The following is a 13594-nucleotide window of genomic DNA, read 5'->3' as shown; positions in this document are numbered from 1 at the left end:
CAGATGTGGCACATTTTATAGGTGTGGTTAGTTGAAAGATAAGAATAAGGTTATGCAGGTTTCTAATTACACTGCACTGTTAAAAGGACATTTGACTAGATAAGGTTATTTAAAATAGCTAAAATACATTCTTAAATGTGGGACAGTAGTTTCACTTAGCAGAAGTATAGGTCATGTGCTAAGCCCAATGCTTTATTCTGACTTCTATTACAGAAGCCTCAATCAATTAGTTTAACAAGGGCCATCTATACACATGCCTCAGTAAGTTCTCTAAAAAAGATACCTAGCATAAGAGACTCTTCATCTACATAATACAGTTTTCACATGAACTATAGCATTCATAAAAAAGTGTTCTGTCCATTAATACTGAAATTATCTGCGTTTTGTTTTCAAAATATAATTTAATAGACAGTGAATTATATACACACCAAGTATAAGAATTTAATGAAAAGCTAGTATATTTCCCTCAACTCAAAGGCAGCAAACATACTTCAAGTGGAACCAAAAGTGATGTTCCAAATCTAATCTTGAAACCAACTACTGCACCTTAATTAAATTGGATTTGATTCTTGGGAAGCATTATTAGTAGTTGTTGGTTTTTTTTTTAATAAAGAAATAGTTCCATGGACAATGGAAACTTACTGTGCAATGAGCTTTTTACTTCTTTTTTCTTTTCTTCTAAACACATACACCATGTACCCAATTAAAGATGCTCACATCAGCGAAGAAAACAGTGGGTTTTTTAAAAAGACTACATTTTAGTTTTCCCATCAGTGATTTTATTTCAGCTGTTCAGAAGAGAAGCTCCACAGTCTGGAACAAGACACACTAATCCTGCCCGTCTTTCAGAGGTCCATTGTGAAAATGGAAGTTTGGTAAACAGTTGCCATGAACTAAAGTGATCCAGATGAGGCTCGTACAACAAAGACACCCCTCACATCTAACAAATCCCATGATGCTCTCAACTGCTGTTGTCAGAAAATACCAGTTCAGTAAAGATACATCCTATTCAACAGTAACAAGGGCCGGCTAAAGCAACAAATTAAGACTCTAAATACTGTTGGAGTGAGGGGAAAAAAACCAAAAACCCCAGGAACTAAAAAATTAAAAGCTTACCTTAGTGCTTTCCTCAGTGTCTCTATACACGCTACTATGATTTTTGGGTTTTTGTTGTCCAGACCCTTCAGTAATTCTTCTTGTACTGCCTCCCCTTTCTCGATTTCTATATACATTAGACATATATCTAGACCCAGCTCTTTTGCTCTGGCTTTTGGCTGATTGAACACTTTATTTACAACTCCAGATGCTACTTCTCCTGTTGTCCTGAAAAGATGAGAAAGTGTTACTTTTGGAATGTTTAAGTGAATTAATTAGGCATTCTACACCATTACCCACAGACACAACATCCAGAACATGGATTAAAACTCAGGAAGTCCTCATACAATAGGAACTAAATTTTAAGTTAACTTTGAAGGTAACAACCTTTCGTAAGGGATCACTTCAACCTCTAGATTAATCAAAACAACTCCTGCAGACCAAGTGCTAGTCAACATGTTCCTAATACTAGACTACACCAGACAATGAATAGCAGACATTTTTTCCAAAGTTAATTCATTTATACAGTAGTTAAGGTCCAAAAATAAATGCCATTTCCTGGAATTACATCCGTTACTGTTAACTAACATACAGCACTGGTGCATGATCCTAGCACAGAATTTCACATCTATTTCAAAGCTCTGAATCAACTAAATCATTTAAATCTCTTTTCAATCAAGGGGTTTGGAAAGTTGTTAGGTTTTTAAACAAAGCTTTGGATCTGTTTGTTTTTTAAATAAGACTTTTATTCATTTCATCAGGTCACAAAGTCAGTGGATCAAAGCACTGACCTGGCCCATTAAGTGTTTTTATTTCACCCTCAGGGGTATGGGTTATTTCATGGGCTAGACAACAGTGAAATACTAATAAACATCCTGTGAAGAATCTGGCAGGTATGAAGATTCAAATTGGTTAAGTTGGATGCAACAATGCATAAACATAACCACATTTTATTTCACGGATGAATTACACAAATACCTCCCTGGGAAAAAAAAAGGCTCCCTGTACGTATAGATTGTTTTAGTCAAACAATAACAGGGATTCCAGTTCACAGCACCTACACCACGAAATTGCTGATTCTCTACCATTTCAGAAATTTTTACTACTGCCTTAAACAGTTTTGGTTTGTTTTTTGGTTTTTTTTTTAACTATTCCTTACAAGCTAACACGCACACTGAGAAAAGCCTACCACTTAGCAATTGCTCTAGATTAGGAAAGCAATTTCTGCTCCTCAACGGTAAAGATCAAAACTGTTAGTGCCCGCTGTACAATTTATCTGCAGCCTCAGAGACACATTAAACTATTTTAACAGCCTACTAATAGGCAAGAACAGGCTACTTACTTTCCAGCTATGTGAGCATTTTCAACATAAGCAAGCGCTGCTTCCAGTCCTTTCAACTGAGCCACTGCATTGGAGTCCGTCACAAATTTCTTGATCAATCCAAGATACTTGGACCATTCAGGACTCTTTTCATCATCTATCTTCTGGAAGAGCTTAAGGGCTTCTTCATAACCATTTAATCTGGCTTTCCACAGCTGGAAGCAGATATCAGACATTTAAATGTTATGTTAGTACAATCTTAACTTACCAATCTCAAAGTTCTTCAATCATAGTTGAAAGTGTGCTCATTAAGCTGGCATCTGCAAGATTTCTCTTCAATGACTATATGGAATAACATGCAACAGGACTAAATATTTGTTCTGCTCCTGGCAAAAATTTTCGATAGAGATGCCAGTCTTCCCCACTGCTCTTCGTAAGCTCTAACTACACCACTGATGAGTAGGTGGGAGCCCAACAATCGTTTCAGCTACAAATGCGTAATTTCTCCACATGAATGAATGCACTGATCTTTGAGCATACAAGCTTACGCCATGCAAATTGTCACACTACTAATTTCTGCTTAATAAACATTATTCAGCCCCTAAATTGGATAAAGCTGATGCAGTTTCAGATCTGTTACACACACACTGTGCAGCTGTCCAGATTACCTACGGCGTACTTAGAGGAGTACCACAGAATCACCACAGCAGATACACAGCAAGCCAAACCCAAAGACACGAGTACCTTGTGTTCACATTTCTGATCAATGGGCAGTTTCATCCACTCACTGTCGTCCCCCATTGTAATTCAGGTTTTCTCTAATTACAGTAATTCCTGTGGAGATAAGGACAAGTTAGAACACAGAAAAATACATGTCAGGTGCAACCTGCAACATATTGCTACTTGAAAAAACCTCTACAAGGACAATTCTGTACCAAACCTTACTGCTGGTGTGCAACCCAAACTCAAAATCACATTTAGATATGCACTATTAAGACTAGACCACTATTTTGTTAGCCCTGGAAAGCTATCGGAAGCCATTAAAGATTAGAGAGCAGTGCAATTTGTCGTATTTCAGATACTAGAAGTCTCAATCTGTGAAAGTTTTATGAAACCAGGATGGCATGCAGAATATAATCTCATCTAAGCTTGAGGAAGAACATACTATGATTAAGGCGCTAAAACAAAGGGAGTACCCACCCACACTAGAAAACTGACTTACTGACACATGCTTTCAGCAACAGGTCCCATGAATCAGTGTCAAAAATAATTGGATGCTGGTGTAAGGACAGCCATTTAAAAAACTTCACAAATGGCACTACTGAAATGAACACTACCATGAGAGGAACAAAACCCATTTTTGCAAGCTGGCCGCTTTATGCCCTAATTCTAATGTACCCAGTGTCAGCAACTGTCAACAAGAGATCAATGTCGTACCACACGACCAGCTGAAATCCTTACTCATTCAAGTTCCCAAGCATTTTCCTCCTCCTGCCGTTCCCTTTTTATTAAAATAGCAATACTGAGCATTAGGGTACAAGAGATGGGACCTCAGGCTCAACGTCCATATCAGACATATTGCACAACTAACCCGACTGCTCAGAGAATAATGAGAGAACACACCTAATGCAGGGAGATCAGCAAAATGAAAATAGCAGAAGCAGTGATGAGGCTTCCCAACATCATTTACACAAACAAAAATCAAACCAGAGAAGAAGTAACACATTCCAGCACACCACCTCAAATGCACAAAGATGATCAAAATTCTAAGAACTGGCCAGCATATACAACAATTTATCACTAAAAGCATATCAATGCACAACACCAGCAGAATATTCCTCATGCAAATTCAGCCCATGCCAGCAAAGCTACGTACTTTAAAACCTACAAAGTAATTCACCTACTGCACAGAGGTTCCCTGCAGAAAATAAACCTCTAGAATCAGGAGCATAATTTCACTGAGGGAAGTTAATATAAGCAGGCTCTCCAAAGCCACCTGTCAGCCACACAACACTAACATACAGCTAACTCGATAGCAGTATTAGGCTAGCTGCGGTCCACAATAACAAGTGTTTTTCTTCCTTCCTGGATTAGTCAGAAGATACCCCAAAAAATAACACACACACACCCCAAATAATACAAATAAATAAACAACAAATACAAATAAAACAAACAAGTAAAAAGCCCTCAGACCCCCACCAGCCACCAACACACCCCCCACACCAAACTACGCTAAGTTTAGCTTAAGTATTTATAAATTCATATGGATGTTAATATTGCTCTTACTAGAATTGCATAAACCTACTAATTTGCCCAATGGCAATAAAACAAAAGTCAATGTTAGGACAGAAGTTGACTATGCATAGAAACAAGTGCATCCAGGCATTATTATGGTTTGTCCTTCTCATTTCTCAAACAGTGATGTGGGTATTTTTTCTTGACATCAGCACAGTTGCACAGCAGTACTGAGAAGTTTGCTTTTTAAGCCAAAAAAAAAAAAAAAAAGGCAAAAATAAATTGTTGAGAGAGCCAATGACAAAGATTTAATTGACCCGCAGAACTATAAGCCATGGAGAATGAAGGGATCGCTCGACTCGTTATGTAAGAAATTTAAGTACACAGAAGCGAGGCTACCTAAAGCTCATGCTACTGAACCGTTTAATTCTGGGACATTATCTTTTTAAATGTACAACTTAAAAAAGCTGGGAAAAAAAGCTCTGGTCATACCATTCCTCCATGTCAGGAACTGATAAGAAAAAAGGTACTGTGATCTAAAAGCTACAATGAAAATAAAACTCAAGCTTTAAAATCCCATACCCAAACCAAACAATTTTAAGAGGTCAATAAGGCAAGTAAGTTACTACATCTTTTTGCATCAAAGCCCCACCAGCTTTTTGCTATGAATCTTGCTGTCATCTCTTTAAACATTTCTCTCCACAGCATTCTTTTTCACTGCCCAAACCTCTCATTTGTACTCTCATCCCCTCTTTCAGCCTACTGAAGGAGAGGGTTCAAAATTAAATGCAAATCAGTCTCCTGATTCAATTTCAATGCATTTTACCTATTTTAAAAACAAAAACAAACAAGCAGCACACGCCCAAACAAACAAACAAAACAAGACACCCCACATGCAAAAAGCAAGATGCTCACGGCAAACATGGAGGTGGGGAGTAAAACTGTATCTAGCCCTATGATTTTGATGATTTCTCTCCAAAGGCAAAAATGAAACTACATTCACATTAAAAAGTTCTCCAACAGCTCACCCAGCAAAGGCTGGGGGAACGCCCTAGCGTGAATGCAGTTATAGCAGACTTCCTTCTGTCATTCAGGTCAGTTCTGTAGCCAAGCACCATCAGGAAAGATGCAGCTCTACCAGTACAAGCTGTGTTTGTGTTTGGAATACCCTCAACAACCCAGTGTAGAAATAACGGGACACTTCCCCAGTGGGGATGCCGATGAGATAAATAGGTACAGTGGTCTCTTCCCAAACTCATGCATGCCTTTGCCAAGAATAAGCAGCATGAACTTAATAGGAAATAGGTAGTTCTGAATCTTGCTCAGAAACTTGGAGGTAATTCAAGTTATTACCCGTCTATATCATTTTGTTTAAGAAAGCACAAGGAACCAATGTAAAGACAACAGTTATTCACAAAGAGAACAGAAAAATAAACAAAGCACTATTGCACCTGCCAGCAGCAGAAACACCAGAAGAAAGAGTTAGAAATCTGTCAGCAGCACAAACTTTCTACTTCAACAATAAAAAGAAACATTTATTTCTCTCCAGAAACCTGTTCTGCCAAGGAAAATCTTACTGTAGGACAGCGACTACCTCACTACAATCCTAAAACCAGCTCAAGCCCTAAAGTCACAAGCAACTCTTCTAAAGGCCTGTCCATTGCAAGGCTGACACTGATGTACAAGTATTTTTACCCTTGCACATATACAACAGTTCATTGCTACAAAACGCAACCTCTTGCTTGTACACTCTAATGGTACCATAAAGAATCTAGAACAGGATCTAGGATTTCCCTTCCCAACATCACGATGTATTCAGCTTGGGGGGGGAACACATGTAACGGGACAGACACAGGGACAGGAGACAGGTGACCATAAAACCGTGTATTTTCTCACTCATTTTTCCCCCCACTCAGTTTAAGTCATTTCCCCTACTATTTTTAGTCTTTAGCATCTACAATAGTTACTTCAATTATAAAATGGGTTAAGTTGCCTTCTGTGCTGAATCTGGCACCTAAAAATAGTGATAAAATTATGTTCTCCCCTCCCCCAATAAACTGTTCTAAAGGGATTTGCAAGTTATCAGAAAGTATTCCCCTGTCACGGAGAGAGAGCTCCTTCTTAAACATCCCATCTTTCCAGCTTCGTCACTGCTCACGCCTGTCCTAATGCCAAGATCTTGTACTGTCTACATCTTACTAGAATAAAAGACTGTTGTTTCTCCCTTCAATTAAGTCACTGGGTTCTGTGTGTTAATAGACTATCCTGTATTTTACAAAACACTTTTTTTTTTAAAGAAAATAAATATCTGTAAAGACATGTTAACCTCTAGCCATGACTTCTCAACATCCAAATAGCGAGTAGCATCATTATACAATAATGCAGCTAAATTATGTTATTACTAGTTAAGTTGCAGCAATGAAGTGTTTGACCTACATAGCTTTCTTGCTACCACAACTCAGAACAAACAGATTTCAGTCTTCCAGTAACACTATTCATTTTGGCGGAATCCAGAAAACAAGACCTCTGAAGTGAGTGAACGACCGAAGTAAGTTTTGTGCAAGAGATTTATTATTAACCTGGTCAATACAACATTTCCAAAAGCAAGTCAGCAGACGGATCTGCAATGGAGACAAATAACAAATCCTCCCTGACAGTTCTGGGGAAGACAAGTTCTTATATTATGGAGCAGTGACAAAAATACCATCAAGGAAAGAATAGGGTGTCTTTCAAAGGAAGACCATTCAAAAGCACAAAAATATTTACAAGGCACCACAAATGCAAGAATTTCAAGTGTAAAAGTGAGAATTCCCTACTGAATAGAAATAAGTTCAGGAAACAAATTTATCAACACACGAAAAGAATATGGGAAAGTGTCAATACATGAAAGTTTGGCTTAACCACGCACTGCTCTGAAGAGCTCCTACTCAGCTTCTAAATAAACACTTTCTCTGCTACAATTTTTGAGGGCTGAACAGCATCAACCTTATAGCTTTGTAGTATGGGGTACTGCTAAATAAAATCCTTTCATTGTGAACATCTTGAGATGGAAGCATTTTATTTTGAAGCATACATTTATCACCTATCACTGTATTTTATTATTGTTTCAGCTTTCAGACTCTTCACTACAGAAAATGTGCAATGGCAAACTAGGAAGCCATTTTATGCTAAACAAAAACAGGATTTGTTGATGCTGATTGCCCACTTCTCCCTACTCACTTCCACCTATGGAAGATCACCATGGCACAAGAACAGCACCAAGCATTTTGGTATTTCAAAAGCTTCCCAAAAACTTTACTCTAAAGAGTAAGTTCTGAGAAAGCAAGACAGACCTTTTAAACAGAAAATTCTGTTTGAAATGTTCCTATATAGTAGGGCACGTACTTGGAGAGCGTATAGCTGTATGTCATGTTTCAGATTATACTAGACTTCTCAGTAGACAGTTCTCTGTCAGGGCAGCCCACAGTTTTCCTAGCAGAAAGAATTTTAATTTGTTTAATGGCAGTTTTGGGTCATATTTTCTCTGTGGCTCTGAAAAGATAAATTTTCACTTTCTTAGAAGTTTAGCCCAGCCTGGTTTTGGTATGTGCCAGCTAAATCTTCTCATTAGATACAACATAAAGTAGATCACAAAAAAGGTTGAAAAATTAAGTTAACCATAAGATAGTTAAATTTGTATTTTAAACCACACCTAGACACACTGGGTATTCTGAAGAGCACACAAACTTAAGAACTATAGCCAGTCAGCTAGGTAACGCAATTGCTTTAGTAAGTTCCACACAATTAAAAGGAAAATTGAAGTCCAGATAATAACCCTGAACTACAGATACCTGCAAAAGCAGCAAAGAGTCAGAAGAACTTTCAGACTGTAAACATGCTTTCCAGCTTCAGGCTGCATTATCTTTTGATGACAGGCAAAAGAACATTAGAGAGGTTAAAAAAAATCCACAGAAGAGAATTTGCTGCTTAGGCAATAAAAATTTATTAGGATTTTAAAGGCTGGCATTTTCAATTAAAACATTAATTAGAAGTTGCAAGATACACAGACTCTTGAAAAAAAGAAAGCAAGACCTCAGAATAATGAAAAGAAATTGGAGAAACGCATGCTAAAAAGGAATTGGCTTGCAGGTTGCAGAGTAGATGGCAGCTGAGACAAGCTACTGCTTCAGCAGCAATGAAATGGCATTCAAGAGCAGGCAGCATTGCATTCTCTCATGCCTGCTCCAGCTCACACGTCCTAACTAAAGTCAGTGACATCTTAATAGCACAAATGGCAAGTTATCAATACAGGAGATAAATACTTCATTTTTCTGGAAAAATATGTTTTAATACATGGTCTCTGAATATAACTGAGGTCATTCTTTTCCATGCACCTAAAAGTCAGAGAACACAGAATAAACTGACCTTCTGCTACAGCTAAGAGCAAAAGCGACTTCTTACTGCATGGGTAAGCCTGGAGCTATGCCAGTCCTACAGAGCAGAGAGGGGCAAGAGGGAAAAGGGCAACCCGTAGGCAAGTTTGTGTGCACTGACATAATTCTAAAGGTGGGTGGCTGGAAAGAGACAGCTGTGGTGCTTGGGGACACGGGTTGGGGTGGGCTGGTCACTGCTGGGGTAATGGTTGGGCTCGATGGTCTCAAAGGGCTTTGCCAACCCCAGTGATGCTATGGTTCTATGCCGGTGGGGCTGCGCTTATTAGCTGCAGGCTCCCCCATCCCTCAAGGTGTTTACAAAGCTTGGGCACGGAAAGCCTCGTGTGCTGTTCTTTAAAAAGACAGCCTGAACGGCTGGTGAAGGCAAGCTCGGGCACAGACATCACACCCCAGGCCCGACCAGCCGCCCCCCTCTCCTCCCCCCCGGCAGGGACCCCGCCAGCAGGCAGCACGGCCCTCGGCCCCCGCCCCTTCCAGAAGGGCGCCCTCCGCTCCTGCCCACCGCCGCCCCCGCCCGCAGAGCTGGGCCCGGCAGCAGGCCGCGGCCCGGAGCCCGGCGCCGCCCGCCCGGCATTGTTCCCGCCCGCCGCCCCCCCGGGCCCGGACCCAGACCCGGGCCCCGCTCCGCCGGCCACTCACCCCGAGAGCTCCGGGCCGGCGCGGCGGCGGGCGGGGAGCGGCGGGCGCGAGCGGCGGGGCGGGCCGGGCCGGGCACAGCCCCTCCCGCCGGCGGGCGGGGCTCGGGGCGCCGCGGCCGCACCTGGGCGGGGGGCGGCCACGCCGGGGCCAGACAAAGGCGGGCAGGGCAGCGCCGGGCTGCCGGCCCCCCGCAAGGCCACCGGGCAGGGCCACCGGAGCGCGGCAGCCGGCCAGCGGCTCGGCCCCGGTGCTCTCCCGCGGCCGGCAGCCCGGTTACCGCTGGGGCAGGGCCGGCTGCGGCCAGCCCGGAGGACACCGTCACTCCGGGCCGCCAGCAGCGCCCGGCCGGCGGGGCGAGGGCCGCGGGAGCCGCCCGCGGAGGTGGGGGTGCGCCAGGCCACGGCCGCAGCGGTGCTGTACTGCCAGGCGCCAGTGCCGGGACGCTGATTCATCGCCCGTCCCTCTGCCCACCGCCTGACGTTTTGGGAGGCTTCTTCTACAGTGACAATGGCAGTTGAAGACGCCGGTATGGTGGAAACTGGGTGTCACTAGTTTCCTCCCGAGAAGAGCACCGAGCCGTATGATGCAAGGCTCTGTTTCTCCAGCCATCTTTTTAGCTAGCTGAAGAAAGAAACCTTTTCCAGGCACTGCAGCACCAGCCACACTCCCCACTGAACAACCCTCCAAGTTACTTGTTCCCCATCTCACCACCCCTTCCGACAGGGAGGCACAGGCATGCACAACGCTTTTGACACCCGACATCACGGCAACCCAGCTGTCAGAGACCCCCTCAGCAACGCACACTGTCAGGTCAAGAGACTCCTTGTTCAAACAAGCCACAGCAAGGCTGCCGGTGTGAGGCAATGTTTCATTTAACACAAGGGTACAAGGCTTCCCCGTGTCACGCTTCAGAACTCCGCCCCTACAAGGTGAACCGCTGGAACACTACAACAAAGCATCAGTAACACCCTACTAACGTATCAGTCCTGGACTACGTTGTCTCACAAGCAAAAAAACAAACGTTCTCTTACTGATGCAAATGGCTTTAATGCCATCCTACTCTGGCAGATGCTTCACAAACCATTTACATTACTGTACATTACATTAATAGTTTACAAACAAATTAGCAATACAAGTTTATACATTTCTTTTAAAAGCCAGAAAAGGACTTGCGGCTGGTACCATGGAACACAGGATAGATAGGAAGGAGGGGGTGAGGGGAGGAAAGTACCAGATGATCACTGACCACGATTTTGAAAACATTTAATTAAAAGGTTTACAAGTATTTACACCTCTCAAGGGTCCTTCCAGTCATACATCCTACACAACAAAATCTTCCAAATCAGATACTTAAAATTGACAGTCAGTCATCTCTACTCAACAAAACATTCAGAGCACTTTCTAATTGTACATACTGTTCAAGATGTAAGGAAGTGATCTATAAAAAGGGGCAAACCAGAGGTGTTACAGTTTCTGGATGACACAATTAATCATGATAGCAAGAAAAAGAAAAGCACTGACCGAAAGAGCTTACAACAGGCCAGGTGAATTTCAGCTGTAAATTTCTCACCTAACACACACAGCAATGCACAAGAGAAACAAGATTTAAGGTGACACTGGAAGTCAGGTTTTCTGAGCTATTAAATGGAATGTGACCTTACTGTTTTAACAGACATCAGTGTGATATTACCAGCCCCACCATGGCAGAGCAGGTTTCCAGAAGCACAGGCCCAGATTACGTAACTGGCCCATACCTGGGAAAGGACAAGAGCCAGCATGGAAGTCAAGTCAAACAAAACACAAGTCACACACATACGAGAATCAACAGTCACATCTCATCACCATGCATTCACTTCTTTACATTAAGAGTATCAAACAAGTCTCACATCAGTACAGATTTAAAGCAGTCTGACTAACTCTCATTTCCAGGTTTCATTTATTTTTGTGCAGGTGTCACATAAATAATTTATTCTATAGCAGGCCCCCTGCCAACATTCTCAACTTTTTATTTTCAAGAATTATCTACAGTTTGTTTATAACCACTGTACTTGAAAGCCATTTTTTGTTGATTCTGCTCTATAACTGGCTTGATTGTTGCTTAAAAAGTTTAACCCTATTGCAACTCTTGAAGGCAGGAGAAGGAAAAAAAGAAGGTGCATCTGTAAGTTGTAGATGAGGGAAAGCTACCAAAACCACAAAGCTGGAAGAAAGGCCAAGCCTAAGGCAAGGAAGTCAAACCTAATTCTAATTTTTGCACAATCAACTGATCTGATACTGGCCACCAAAAAGTCAAGATTCCAAGAGTAATTTCTACCTATTCATTCTTCTTTCTGACTTGACCCTATCACAAAGCTTTATTAAAAGATTTTTACAAGTTAGAATACTTCAATATTTGAAACTCTCAGCATTTGTAAATACGCATCTTCACGGTTTCAAATTAATAGATTTGTTCACTGAAAGTCTACAGCAATACTTTCTCTGATACGCAACTGATAAGGAACGTCTCCCACAGCTGGTAGTCCAACATCCCAACAACTACGCATCCCCTACTCATTTGCAGAGGGCAACCTTAACAGCACCGTAGTTTAGCAGAAGTACTGGAAGATGCAACACTGAACACAAAATATAGGAGCAAAAAAAAGGAAAAATACAGAATAATTTAGATAGATGGTACACAACAAACACAAGTCAGTTAGAAGACTGTAGCAAATGATGTTGTAATTTTTTTTTTTTAGTTTTGTTTTTAGAACAGAGTGCAGGTCAGCTTAAGCTGCACAGAAGTTTAATTTCTCAGTCTCTGCTACACAGAGCTTTGGGTCTCTCACTGACAGAAGTCCAAGCTCAGGAAGAAAAACGCCCTACATGCTGACCTGAAAGCTACTGTCTTAGGAAGAATCACAAGACTGACTCAAGAACAGAATCAAATGAAAAGGGGAGGGAATGAGGGACATCACAACGACATGGGACCCACATTCCTGTCCAGACTCTTTTCACATACAGTAGAGAAATTTCAACGGGAATGCTGAATCCCTAGTGCAGAACCCTGGAGATGCAAGACTAACACCTGCGCCCAACAACAGAGCTGTAAAAATGGAGATGAGCTCATACCTTTTGCTTTAAGATTATACCCACCTCAGGGAATATTTTCCTCAGGTCATTTTAGAGGGGAAACCAATCCTGCACACAGCCTCCCGAAACGCTGGCTCGGGGGACAGAGAACGCCATGCCCGTATGTCCCCCCAGGAGGGTTAGGAAGGGGATGGGCTCGGCTCCCACGCCGGCCATGAGGCCCACCCTGCCGGCCGCCTCCCAGGCAAGGCCCCAGCAGCTCCCAAACGCGCCTGGGCCCACAGTGATGACACGAAGGAGGCGACCGAGGCGGCGCAGCCCGGGCCGCAGCTCCCTGCAGGCCCCGGCCCCCCCTGCTCCGCGGGCGGCCTAAGCGATCGGCGCCCCTTAAGCCTTTACAGCGCGGCGTGGTACAGGCCGCGGCCTCCCACCGGTGGCGGTCACGGCCCCCGCAGGCACAGCAGCGGCTCCGGGCGAAGCCCACGACCACCGGTCGCTCCGGTGAAGGGCTGTCAGCGCCGCTCGGCACCGTGCCGCCGCCCAGTCCCCAGGTGAGACGGGGGAGGCTCAGGCCCAGCGGCGGGGGGAAGGCCCAACCCACCCCCCCCGCAGCAGGCCGGAGAGCCGCAGCGGACAGGGAAAACTAGCCAGGCCCCCACCACGGAAGGGACAACGACGGCGAGTCTTACCTGAGCCCCCGCGGGCCGGGTACGGTGAGCGTCCAGCCGCTCCTCAGCGGGGTTTGAAATCACTAACACCGCCCGCACCTCCCAGTGTCCTCAGTGCGCATTGGCCGGCGCCG

General features: G+C 43.4%; 1 protein-coding gene and 1 long non-coding RNA gene across 3 annotated transcripts in view; one reads left to right on the top strand and one right to left on the bottom strand.

Moving 5' to 3' along the window:
* The window catches only part of CKAP5 (cytoskeleton associated protein 5), a 43994-nt gene extending 40744 nt beyond the window's left edge, over positions 1-3250 (bottom strand). For both annotated transcript variants that reach the window (XM_040602161.1, XM_040602162.1), the window contains exons 1-3: positions 3161-3250; positions 2438-2631; positions 1117-1323 (exon numbers count right to left, since the gene is read on the bottom strand). In XM_040602161.1, coding sequence (XP_040458095.1) covers positions 1117-1323; positions 2438-2631; positions 3161-3217 — 458 coding nt within the window. In that variant the 5' untranslated portion in view covers positions 3218-3250. The remainder of the gene's footprint in view (positions 1-1116; positions 1324-2437; positions 2632-3160) is intronic.
* Positions 3161-13566, top strand: LOC121091898. Its single transcript, XR_005829078.1, has 3 exons — positions 3161-3252; positions 10934-10936; positions 13487-13566. It is a non-coding gene; the product is annotated as an uncharacterized LOC121091898 (long non-coding RNA).
* Positions 13567-13594: the final 28 nt, after the last annotated feature.

This window comes from Falco naumanni, chromosome 7, assembly GCF_017639655.2.
Source record: "Falco naumanni isolate bFalNau1 chromosome 7, bFalNau1.pat, whole genome shotgun sequence".
In the NCBI taxonomy this organism is placed as follows: Eukaryota; Metazoa; Chordata; class Aves; order Falconiformes; family Falconidae; genus Falco; species Falco naumanni.
Note: the sequence above shows the minus strand (reverse complement) of the source record. Positions and strands in the feature narration are given on the sequence as shown.